This window comes from Alligator sinensis, unplaced genomic scaffold, assembly GCF_000455745.1.
Source record: "Alligator sinensis unplaced genomic scaffold, ASM45574v1 scaffold879_1, whole genome shotgun sequence".
Lineage (NCBI taxonomy): Eukaryota > Metazoa > Chordata > Crocodylia > Alligatoridae > Alligator > Alligator sinensis.
The window spans coordinates 1,427,414-1,439,867 of NW_005842250.1; the positions used below are offsets into that span (position 1 = coordinate 1,427,414).

At 45.1% G+C, this 12,454-nt stretch overlaps 1 protein-coding gene across 3 annotated transcripts in view; it reads right to left on the bottom strand.

Annotated features, from left to right (window-relative positions):
• BCORL1 (BCL6 corepressor like 1) overlaps positions 1 to 12,454 on the bottom strand; it is a 47,102-nt gene that overhangs the window by 10,940 nt on the left and 23,708 nt on the right. For all 3 annotated transcript variants that reach the window (XM_025208763.1, XM_025208762.1, XM_006027539.3), the window contains exons 8-12: positions 8,027 to 8,256; positions 6,627 to 6,833; positions 6,325 to 6,491; positions 5,974 to 6,119; positions 3,987 to 4,064 (exon numbers count right to left, since the gene is read on the bottom strand). In XM_025208763.1, the coding sequence (XP_025064548.1) occupies positions 3,987 to 4,064; positions 5,974 to 6,119; positions 6,325 to 6,491; positions 6,627 to 6,833; positions 8,027 to 8,256 (828 nt within the window). The remainder of the gene's footprint in view (positions 1 to 3,986; positions 4,065 to 5,973; positions 6,120 to 6,324; positions 6,492 to 6,626; positions 6,834 to 8,026; positions 8,257 to 12,454) is intronic.

The window sequence follows — 12,454 nt, forward strand, 5'->3', positions numbered from 1 at the left end:
AAGAAAGCCCCCCGCCCCCCCCCCCCCCCGCTTGTTTTGCAGGGGTACCACGGCCTGCACAGTGTTAAGGGGGCCCCACACAGGCTGTTTTGTCCCAGGCCCCACATTCCCCTAGGGTCGGCTCTGTCCCCCACCACACCTCCCCCCACACACATCCCCCCCCACATACAATATACAAGAGTAAGAGTTTATTTTGAGCTACAGTAAAATCCCTGTTATCTGGCACGAGTGGGAAACAGGGTGCCAGTAACCTAAAAATGCCAGTTACCTGAAGCACAGGGGTTTTGGCCAGACACGAAGCCAGGGTGGGTGGGGGTGGCAGTGGCCACATGTGGAGCATTGGCAGCTGTGGGGTAGCAAAGCAGCACTTAGTGCAGTGGAGCAGTGGCAGTGCAAGGCAGGCCACGTGGAACAAGGGCAGCCCCATACAAGCTTCTGCCCCCCCACAACCCTCCCCGGCTGGCAGAAGAAGGGGAGGGGGGTGTGGCGGCGCCTGCACACACAGCAGCAGCACCCACCACGCGCAAGCTTTCCGCTGCATCCAGCCAGCCAGAAATTCTGGTTAACAGAGTATTCCGGATAGTTAAATGCTGGATAGCAGAGATTTTACTCTATTGTGCAATCACCTCTATATATACTATGCAAACACACATATATTAGGACAATTTTTTTTTAAATAACATTAAAATATGTCATAGTAGATTTAGACTTTTAATGTACGATTTGATTTTTTTCTTCCAAGATGGCAAACCCCCCTCCCAAAAGGAGTACTTCTGGGGACAAGGGGAAAGACTTTCAGTAGCAAAGGTCAGGGGCTAGGGATGTGACTTCCTGTCCCAAGATGGTGATCAGGGGGCAGGGCACCTGTCAAGGGGCAGGGCTACACTTGTGGCCCTTGACAGCTCACTAAAACTTTTTAAGTGGCCCTCCAGCCAAAATAATTGCCCACCCCTGCACTAAAGAAATATGCATTTGTGGGGGAGGTGGTAGGCTACAGTGTGGACAAATATTCTTGAATAACATTGTAAAGAAACTCTCTTTTTTTTTTCTCCACATGTAGACCTCTGTATTTATTACCTGAAGATACAAATAATCTGCTGCATAGTTCTGTCCTGCTGAGGTAATACGAGATAACATTTAAAGTAAGCAAAGTGTAGAATTCAGAGTCTGCCAAGAATGAGTGAAGTTTAGTTAATCATATAAAACAATTAAGTGAAACTCTGATGCTACTTTAGGAAAAAAAATTAGGATGGAGAAGAAGAGTGCCTGTTCTTACAGAAGGTGGTATGGTCGTGTCATTGGTGCTTGGATTTCTCTCTCTCTCTCTGGAGATGATAGCCATCAAAAATGCTATCTTAGTTAGCAATTTAAAAGAATACAATAGAATGGCAACATTCAAGTCCCCAGGACAGAAAAAAATCCCTAAAAGATAAAAAAACGTGTTGCACCTTCAAAAGTGCTTACTGTAGAATTTAAAAAATCATATGGAGGATTGTCAGGCAGATTTGTTCCTAGGTGAACCTTCACAGAACTATCTGAGGGACCTGAATGTTCAGTGATAAACAGGTAATCCAGGCTAACAAGAATAGATGCATTTTCATGGTGAATATTATGGCAAAATGCCCTTGCTAAAACCAGTTTCTACTTAGTCCTGTATATTGTTGTAGGTTTCCAGCTTAGAATGAAAATGTCCTGTATCACAGAACAATATCTATCTCTCAGGCTCAGCCAGCCACTATCCAAGCTGTGAAATGCAGAAATGCTGGAATCATATAAGGAAACAGACCTTGATCCTCCAATTCAACATCCAGAATGTCTGGGAGCTTGAAAAATTGCTAAATAGGTAGGTGTACTGCCTCTGTGTATTAAACCATCACATCCATGCCAGATTTTCTTCCTAAAGAAACTCAGTATTAGAGGGACTGTGAGTAAAAGCCAGTCTGAATTCCTAGAAACTGTACAACTACTAGTTTGATCTGATGCTGAACACATCATTCCAATTCCCCTTAAAGGACAGGAGGGGAACTGCTCCTTCTTGTTCATTTAAGTAGTGTGTTGCTGTCAAAACTGTAGTACTGAAATTGTTGCTAAAGGTACTGGACATAGTAAAATCACAACTGGAAGCCTGGATTCCAGTATCAAGGGAGATATTGAAGCTATTGACAAAGGTAAAAATCAAACAGAGGAGATTCCAGCCCTGACGTTACTGTTGTCTCCAGATACGTTGGAAGTAGCTGGTGCCAAAAGAATCAGTACTGGATTAGAAACTGTTACTATAATTGCCTCCCCATCATGGCGTGGTATCTGAAGAACTGAGTAACATAGAACATGGTGCCCCAGTCACTAGTAAAAGTGTCTCAACTGAATTGGAACAGTGCTGAATAGCTAGCCTGATGGTCAGATTTGGTGTAGGCAGATTTATTGTAGCCAGCTGGTAAGATTTGGATGCTGGAGCCTGAAACTGACCTGTATGAGTAGTGAATTTTCACTTTCTTTTGAGCTGGGACCAGGGATGGTGATCAAACTGTCAGGTCAGTTTCAGAGCCCTTCTCTTTTCTCCAAGTAGGAGTCACTGGCTGGTCCAAAGGACCTTTGATGAGGTGGCTAGCTCTTTTTGAATCTGAAAAGAGCTAACCTCTGGAAATGAAACTGCAAGTACCTGGGAAACTAGCTGAATGCTATTTTGAAGAAACAAGAGCTTTTCACAAAAGGGTTTGGGATCAGATCTTCCCTTCATAGCACACTAACAAAAAAAATAAACAAGCAACTCCAGCTTTCTGAGTGCACCTCAAAGAACATTTTCATATTAATCATTTTTTATCTACCTGCCCCTTTCCTTAGCTGAGACACACGGATCATTCAGGATAAAAACAGACAACCAGCAAACTCAAGACTTTACAGATGGACAAGTCTACTGTTTCACATTAAGTACCTGTGAATTACTCAAATTAACACTTTGCTTCAAACAATCGTAACAATCAGGTCTAATTCAACTTAACTGACATTTAATCCTAGTGTGTAAACAGCTATGGTGTTTTGGTGCAAGTCATATCCCAGCCTAATCAGGGCCCTAATTAAACCAGTTGTCTGTTTTTAGCCTTAAAGGTATGGCTGCTTCACAAGCTGGAAAAGTCTTAAAGCCTGGAGACAAAGCCTCCATCACAGAGGTGATCTAGTCACTGATAACTCAGTACTGAGACAAACTTTCTGAAGGACTAATGAGTTTCTCTTTTCCCCATTTTTTCCTGACAGTGGATTTAACAGATTACTACAAAGACTACCAGGAAACTAGTATTAAGAATAATAGCAAAGGTAATTGTAAGGTAGCAGTGGACCAAGGGGTGGGTCCCCTAAGAAGGAACTGAGTGGTACCTGGGGATCCTTTACATTTTAAGACCTCAGAGGGTTCATAAGCATCCAAATGCTTAGGGATGATCTTGCCTTGAGCAGGCGGCTGGACTACATGATCTTGTTAGGTCACTTCCAGCCCTACTTCCCTATGATCATATGAAATGGAGACCACTGACCAATAAATCCAATCTCATGCATGTGGGGAAGCATCTTATTTAAGCCAGAAGCTGGCAACATTTTGTAGCATAGGCCACTTCCCACCTGGCCTGCTCTGCTATAACCACCACTGGCACCTGCTCCCAACCAACCCCCAGCTCTGCTTAGCCACTGAACAGGCAAAGCCTCCCCAGCTTCATCGGCCAGATCCAATTCATGGGGCATAGGATGGTAAGTCCTCGTGTAGACCAATACTCAAAGAAAAAGAAAGAAGAGTCAGGAACTAGGGGCTTCTTTATACAGTGAAGGGTGTGGAGTACTTCATATGCTCAATTCATGCTCTTTTTTACCACATGGATCAGGAGGCAGTGCTACAAGTCTCACAAGTTTCAGATTGCCTGTTTGTTCTCATCACCATCCAACAGCTCCACTGTCTCTGCTCTGAAGAGGCAAATGGAAATGGGATTTACTGAACTCACCAAGTACAGAGCTGCTGTAGAAGTCCCATGCTGTTTGAGGGTCCCCATCAGTGCGACCTTGGAGATCTGAGAGGTAATCTGAAGGGAAAACAGTATAAGGCATCTCACACAGACCAGCTAGAACACAATACTATCACAGAATCATAGAAAAGTAGGGCTGGAAGGGACCTGAGGAAGTCACTTAGTCCAACTGCCTGCACAAGGCAGAATCATCCCTGTCTCAACCATCTTAGACACATTTGTATCTAACCTGCCCTTAACAACTTCCAAGGAGGGAGATTCCCACAACTGCTCTAGGTCATGGGTGTCAAACATATGGCTCACAAGCCGGTTCTGGCCAACAAAGCTTCTCCACCTGACCCCCAGGCTATAGGCAAGCTAGGGAATTTGTAGGTGTGGCCAGGAGAGGGCAGGGCTTGCCATGGAATCTGAGGCTCCAGGGCTGTGGGACAGCCCTTGGCAGCAAGCTAGGGCTGTAAACCTTCACGCTGCGGCTGTCTGTCACATGGCCACTTGCCCTGCTGCCCCTGCCACTTGTGCTGCTTCTGCCTCGTCATGTGACCACTTGCCTTACTGCTGGTGGCCCGGATGCAGACACCACTTGGTCGTGCACCACTTGCTGCAGACACTACTGTTGGTGGCCTTGCTGCAGACACCACTTGATCTGACTGAAGACATGGGGTGAGTTTGTAGACAACAGTCATCACAGCAGTGATTCCAAGCACACTTGAGAGTTTAGCTAAGGCCAGAGGTACACACAGGCACAGCTCAGCTGGCACCTTCCAGAACCAGAGGATTCTAAGAAGTACCTCATCAACTTGAATTAAGAAGGGGAAAAAACTAGTAAAAAGCAGCTGGAGGCAACACCTGTTCTATCCCTTTATAGTCACCCTTCCTAACTGTTTTTCTCCCTTGCTGCTGCACAAGACCCACAAAAATTAGGGAAAAAGTGATGCTGAATCTACCAGATGGTGCACATACCAAACACAGTTCAATCCAATCTTTCAGCTACTGCATTCTGAAGCATTACTCCTAATAATGGCAGGTAAGCAAGTTTTCAGATAAAATGATTTTAGAGTTGACAGCATCTCCTCTCAGCTGCAACTGTTAATGGGGTGCATTTGGTAGCCGTGTTGGTCTGAGACAAAAAGAAATGCAAAACTCTAAAACTCTTGGTTCAGAGATGATACCTTTTATTAGCCCAACTAAGAAATCACAAAAGATTTTTTTTTGTGATTTCTTAGTTGGTCTAATAAAACTCTGAATCAAGGGTTTTAGAGTTTTGCATTTCTTCACAGTGTTAATGGAGCATTTGGGCTGCATATTAGAGCCAAGCTTTGCCAGCATTTGGGCTGAATACACATTGGCTTGGCCCCCTGGGAGTCTGCATTATACTGTCTTTAGTTACATGTTCTCAGTTTTTCATAGATGTCCCTGGATTGTGTACCTAAAACTGGAAAAGGAATTCTATACAGTAGAACTGGGATACACTGCTCATTTAGATAAGGGTTTGCAATCTGTCTGGGGGTTTATAGAGCTGCAGCAAACAGCAGTGTGGGACCATGGCAGAGGTCCAGCTGAGCAGAGAAGAAGCGTCTTTAGAGGTAAAAGTCACAGCCAGCAGCAGTAGGGTAAGTCCTTAATTTGGCAAACTGATGTGAATTAAGCGGGTTGCGAATCACTGGAGATGAATGATCTGGGTTCTACTGCACTATATGTAATTATATGCTGTTTTCCAAGTCATTCAGTGATTAAAGCCTGGATTGTAAAGCCATGGGCACCACGGACAGAGTTATACTTGCCCATTTCATCAGTGTGCTGGCATTTCCTGACTCTTAATGCCTAACTGTGGCCCTGAATATAGATGTGAGTTTTTATATTTGACACCACCTGCTTGAAAAATATTTAATCTCTGGAAGCGGGGAGGGGAGGGGAGGTGAGTGATCTCAGTGTTAGTCTTTAGGATGCCCCAAGGTTCAGCACTTACCACTAAGGAAGCGTTTCATCACTTCACTAGTAGCCAGTTTCATGGCTGTCTGCCCAGAATAGGTAGCAAGAGTGGGATCAGCACCATATGAGAGTAGAAGCCACATGGTTTCCAGGTTGTCGTTTGCCACTGCATCATGCACAGGCCTGGTGAGGGAAGAAAGTGTTAGCAAAAGATGAAGAGAGCTGAAGAGTTCATAAATCAAATAACCTACGTCCTGCCAGATGGCACTGCTGCCTCAAGCCAGCTTAACACCACTTCCTGAAAGACTCCCAACTCTGCTGCCCTGGCTCTACGATCTCCTGTCTTGCCCCCATCCTTCTGGGTTAACAGTGCTGAAAGCCACCTTGCCTTGTGCCATCCTGAGCACTGCAGTTCACATTGGCTCCATGTTCCAGCAGAATGTGCAGGATATCAATCCAGCCTCGTGCGCAGGCTTCATGCAAGGCAGTGTAGCCAGCATTATCACGGTGGTTCACATCACTGCTCTTCTTCTGGAGGCAGTATAGCACCACATCCTGGAGAAATAAACACCGGAGAGGCCTGGTTACAGATAAACCAAAAAGAAGGGGCCTGGGCCACTCAGACTTACAGTAGTGAACAAGGAGGAGACAGCAGTAATCTTCAGAGACATCCTCTGATCCAGCACTCACCTTGTAACCAAGCCGTGCCGCTCGCTGAAGGAGAGTCTCACCAGCGTTCTTGTTCACAATCAGCCGCCGAGCTTCAGGAGGGACATGCTGGGACACGGGTAGTTCAGAGGAGCTCTCTGGGCTGACCCGCTGTGACTTACAGAGTGACCAGAGCTCTGGGGACTTTTTCAAAGAGCGCAGCTTGGGCTGATTCCATCGCCCTTTCACCTAGAAAACAAAGGATGAAAGAAGCTTCTTCAGCATAGTTGGACAAGGCTGGCCACAGGAACCATTTGCCCTGCGCATGGTGAGCTGGCGGAGACAGACATAACATCTGAAGTGCTTCAAAAAGCAGTTGGTCTAATAAAAGGTATCATTTTGGAACCAAGAGTTCTAGTTTTTTGTACGTCTTTTTGTCACACAGCTACCAAATACACCCCTCAAAAAGCAGCTGCTCTTTGAAACACTTAAAAATGGACTGCTTCAGCTGCACACAGAGGTACAGCCTCTGTTGTGTTGGAGTGCTTGAAAATCGCTCCAGCTGCATGCAGCCGTGTCCTCTCCAGCCAGGGTGTGGCAGGGGGCTGCTGCACCCTGCAAGACCCCATCCATGAACACCGTGCAATGAAGCCTCCACTCTGCAGTGAAGCCTCCACTCTGCAATGGAGCCACCTGTCAGTGAGTGCTCTCTTCTGCATGCTGTTTCCACTTTACTGGAGCACCTCCCCCATGAACTGGGAGACAGGAACCTCAATGCCCCCACACCTACTCTTGGACTTTCTCAAGTCCTACATGGAGTGGGATGAGGGACACTGTGGGAGAGAAAATGCGGATCATGCAGGAGAGCACTCATTGATCAATGGCTCACTCAATTTCTGTGAGCACTCTGCAGCCCCAGCCTCTTGAGGGGAAGCAGAGCCCGCTGTCAGTGAGCAATCTCCATGCTCTCTCTGCCCTCTCTCCCAGAGCACCTTTTTCATCAAACCGAGAGAGAAACAGGGGACAAGAGGCCTCTGGTCTCCCAGTTGGGGGATTTACTTGTTCCAGTGGTGGTGTGGGGGAGTCAGGAGGCACGGAGACCAGAGACAGAGCACACAAGAGAGCACTCATTGACAGCCTGCCTTGCTCTTCTCACTTTCCTCTGGGCAAAGGAGGGGAGGAAGAAGCAGAGCATTGTGGGATGCTGAAAGACTAAGCCATTCTATCATGCTCCGCAGAGTGTGTACACGTAATAGGAAGTGTTTCAAAGTAATAAACTTCTGAATAGTAACAGTTTCCTCAAGGGTTATTTTTGGAGCCCTTCTGCCATTTTTAGAGTGCTGCAAAGGATGTGTACCCCTGCCTGCTTGCCCTTTGAAGTGCTTCAATTGTTATGTCTGTCCAGAGCCTTGATGAATCCTGTCCCTAGGCCTGAATCATACCTTCCCCTCCTCACAGAGCCCTGCCAGATGTTTGGTTTTGCATTTGCGTTTTCCTGATGGTTTCTCTAGTGCTTCCTGGATGGAGGAGTTGTCTGGGTGATCAAGAAGGAAGCCGTTTCGGAAATCTGGGCGCCCTTGGGACTTCAGAGAGGATGGAGAAAGCCTGCTTCTCAATCGCAGCCCTGTGCCTTTGCTTTGTACAGAGTCCTTCTGCTTTCGGTACCTGAAATCTAAGGGGAAATAGGAGTGAAGAGTCCATACGGTGCATAAACAAAGGCCAAGATCCCCATCTATGGGGCAAGAGCAGCCAGTTCCCACAAAACTTGATTCCAGAGCCATCAAAGTCATATTCAGTCAGTCTAGAAGCAGAGTACAGAAGAGTAAACATATACTGGCATGAGAGTAACACACTGAAAATAAAGAAACAGGATACATACTAGCTGAAAGTTCTACTGGTCTGAACAGGCCTTTCCCTGTACAGGTCTCTACTCTAAGCAGGTTTAGGGCTGGTTACTTACACGCTTGGTTACAACATTTTTCTAGATGTTGCCCAGTGGCTGAGAGAGCACAGAGGAGAAAAGAATGCAAGTTCTCATCTTATTGACATATTCTCCAGTAGCTGTACACACACACATGCTGGAAGAAAGGCGGCATTCCCTTCGTATCACCAAATAGTAACTGATACCTCCTCCAGAGCCATGTCTTGCACAGGCTTTTCAATGATCTCTCTTTTCCTTCCCACACAAGAAAGGAAGTTGTAAGCTAAAGTCCCTCAATGGAAATAAGAGTCCCCCCACCCTCCCCACCCCCCGCCACAAAAACCCTTTAGGGTAGCTTGTTATGTTTAATGGTTTGAAGTTGCACTTGTGTATAGTACTGTTTATATTTAGCCATTGCTTACGTTCTGCCCTTATTAACTTTTGTTTTTTATTATTAGCTGTCTGTGAGTTGTTTTTGTAGAGCTCATAGGTGCTCATTATATTATATCTTTTCTTTTTTTATCACTGTGAGAAGTTCTTTTAACATAACATAGCAATGGCCTTGTTACTAGCTCCAATTAACTGAACTTGGCACTAACCAGCTGAATCAGAGGGAAGAATGAATTGGATATATTAATGAAAGGTGATAAGGGAGACCAATGGACAATGCTCAAAGTAAGACACTGGAAAAAGGCCAAATTAAGAGGTGTGCTTGTGATGGGTTTGTTAGACAAAAAGAATATGCTGATGGATAAAAGATGAACAGTAAGTTGACTGCAGAGAGACCAATCCGAAAGCAAAGAGTCAAAGGAGCGAAGTTGAAGAAAAACGTAAAAAGGGGGAGCAAGAAAGTTTGTCATTGTCATAAATTCAGCCTTCAACATCTGTCTAGACTGTCCCAGCCCATGACGTACCCTTTACTTCCAGGAACTGAGTGGCCGTCTTTTCTGTTGAGCAAAGTAACATCTGGGATTGGGTGAGATTATTGTACTGAATGTTTTTCTCTCTCTGAATATAGAAATTGCCAAGATAACACTTGTTGTACTAATGAAGTTAGACTTTGATTTTTTAAGCCATTGAGTTGTCTGACACTGAGTTGTCTGCATTTTGATTTTAGGACACTGAGTTGTCCGAGACTTTGATTTTAAGACACCGAGTTGTCTGCATTTGTATTTCACATTCCATTTAAGGGTTAATTGTGCTTTAACGAACCCCAAGCACTATCTGGAGGACAGTAGGGGTGCTACCACCGCACCCCTCCCCTTGTAATACACAGAAATGCTGAGCTATTTGGCCCTTGACTCTTTTGTTCAGTTCAACATGACCATCCAGTGGCAAGAGCACAATGAGAATGGAAAATACTGAAACAGGATATGAGAAAATGGTGTTGAGGACAGAGAAATGTACAGGGCCTTTCCAGAGTAACAGATTAGCAGGGATTGATTAAAGCAAGCCACAGGGGAACAAAGTACTTTTCAGGCAAAAGAATGGATGCTGCCCAAGGAAACCACTGTCTAACTGACTGAGTAAGACTGAAATAGAGGAGAAGTCTGGGCATGATTTGGGGAGCCAGACTCCCATGTGTGCTCCCTCCCCAGCTTTGGGCACATCCCTTCACCTCTCTATCTCTCTTCTGAAGGGATTATATCACTTGCCATTCTCCCAGGGAAATGTGTGCACCATGCACAGCTGATAAAGGCTGTGTGTGGAGGTTTAAGTGATCAATACAGCAATCCCCATAAACAAAGAGTTCTTTCCCCATTAGGGACAGGGTAAGAAAGACTCAGCATACTTCCTAGAACACCAGGCAAGTTTTTCATAACTCCACAAACACCATTTTGTATCCCTGCATTACACAAAGAGGATGGTCCCTCAATATGGAAAAATACAACCGATTTCTACCATAAGGCTTATGCTATCAATGGGAGCTTGGTAGGAACTCTAACTTTCCTTGGTAAAACAGTTTTGGCCAACATTGCCAGGCAAAAGTGACATTTCTTGAAGAGAAGAAGGATATACAGGTTACTCATTCCAAAGTTATCTTGGCTGGCACTTCGGGCTTTTTATTATCCACATTCTGACTACCCACAATTTTAATTCCTGTAAATTCATGTAAACAAAGTCTTCTGGAGCACAGGTCGCCATTAACTATGTTAACAGCTGTTGGATTTAATTCTCAGGGAGATCATGAGTATGAGCAGTTTGCCCTTCAGTAGTTGGCCGCAACTTAGAAAATGTAAAGGTTTTCCTATACTTCACTGTAACAGAGTTTCTTTCGAGTGGGTTTGGAGGTTTTCTTAATAAATAAATGCTATTGTAGCAAAGAATTTGTTTTCAAAAATGCATCTAAAAATGGATACGCTATATGAGTTCTAGAGCTTTGAAAACTTATCCTAACTGGAGTTGGCTGGTAGTAGCACAATAATTCAGGCTGCAGTCAAGGTGTCATCTTTATATAGGAGACATAGAATCATAGAATCATAGAAATGAAGGGTTGGAAGGGACCTCAGAAGATCTTCAGGTCCAACCCCTCTGCTCTGGGGAGGAATACTGCTAAGATGAAATTATCCCAGCAAGGTGTCTGTCCAGTCTCCTCTTAAAGGCTTCCAGGGTTGGGGACTGCACCACCACCTTGGGAAGCCTATTCCAGATTCTGGTCACCCTTACCATAAAGAAGTTCTTCCTTATATCCAACTTGAAACCATCCCCCAACAGTTTATGGCCATTGCTCCTTGTCCTCCCCTGGGGCACCCTAGAGAACAGTTTTTCTCCGAGATCCCTATATTCACCCCTTATATACTTATACATGGCCACCAAGTCCCCGCTCAGTCTTCTCTTCCCCAGATTGAACAGTCCCAGATCCTATAGCCTTTCCTCATAAGGTTTGTCCTCCAGGCCCTTAACAATTCTTGTGGCCCTTCTCTGGACCCTGTCAAGATTCTCATCTTTTTTGTAGTGCAGCGTCCAAAACTGGACACAGTACTCCAGTGCCAAGTAGAGAGAAAGTGTCACTTCCTTAGCCCTACTCGTGACACATCGGCTAATGCATCCCAGTATGCTATTAACTCTGTTGACTACAGCTTTGCACTGGCAGCTCATGTTCATCCTGTGATCAACTATAACCCTGAGGTCCCTTTCAGCCATCACGCTGGCGAGGACATCTCCTCCTAACCTATATTCATGTCGCTGGTTACTTCTCCCCAGATGAAGCACTCTGCATTTATCCTCACAGAATTGTATCCGGTTCTGCTCCACCCACCTTTCCAGCTTGTCCAGGTCTACTTGGATCTGCATCCTATCCCCTAGTGTGACCGCTTTTCCCCATAACTTAGTATTGTCTGCAAACTTGGCCAGCATGCTTTCCACATCCTCATCTAAATAATTGATAAAGATGTTGAACAGGGCAGGACAAAGAACCAAAACCTGCGGGACACCACTGGCCACCTCCCACCAAGATGATACAGACCCATCCACTAACAGTCTCTGGGTTTGACCCCTTAGCCAGTTCCCAACCCACCTGACCATGGACTCTGCTTTTTTATAAGAGCGTCATGGGAGACCATATCGAAGGCCTTTTTAAAATCCAAGTACACGACATCAACCACATCTCCCACATTTAAGCGGTTTGTTACTTGATCATAGAAGGAGATGAGGTTGGTCAGACATGACCTGCCTGCAATAAAATCACGTTGGCTATCCTTCAGCATCATGCCTTCTGCCAGTTTCTCTCTCTCCTTATGTTGGAAGGAAAAATATGCTCCTATTACTTTCAGGTAAAGCCCTGTACCCCATGCTGCATATTAGACTCAATGACCATATTTACCTGAATCCAAGACAATTTCAAATTTTAGACAACCCCCCAGTAATTATAGTTTTCCCTGTATAGAATATAATTAATGGAGGGTCATCTTAAATTTTTCCCACCCACTGTTGTGATAGGGGAAGCAGC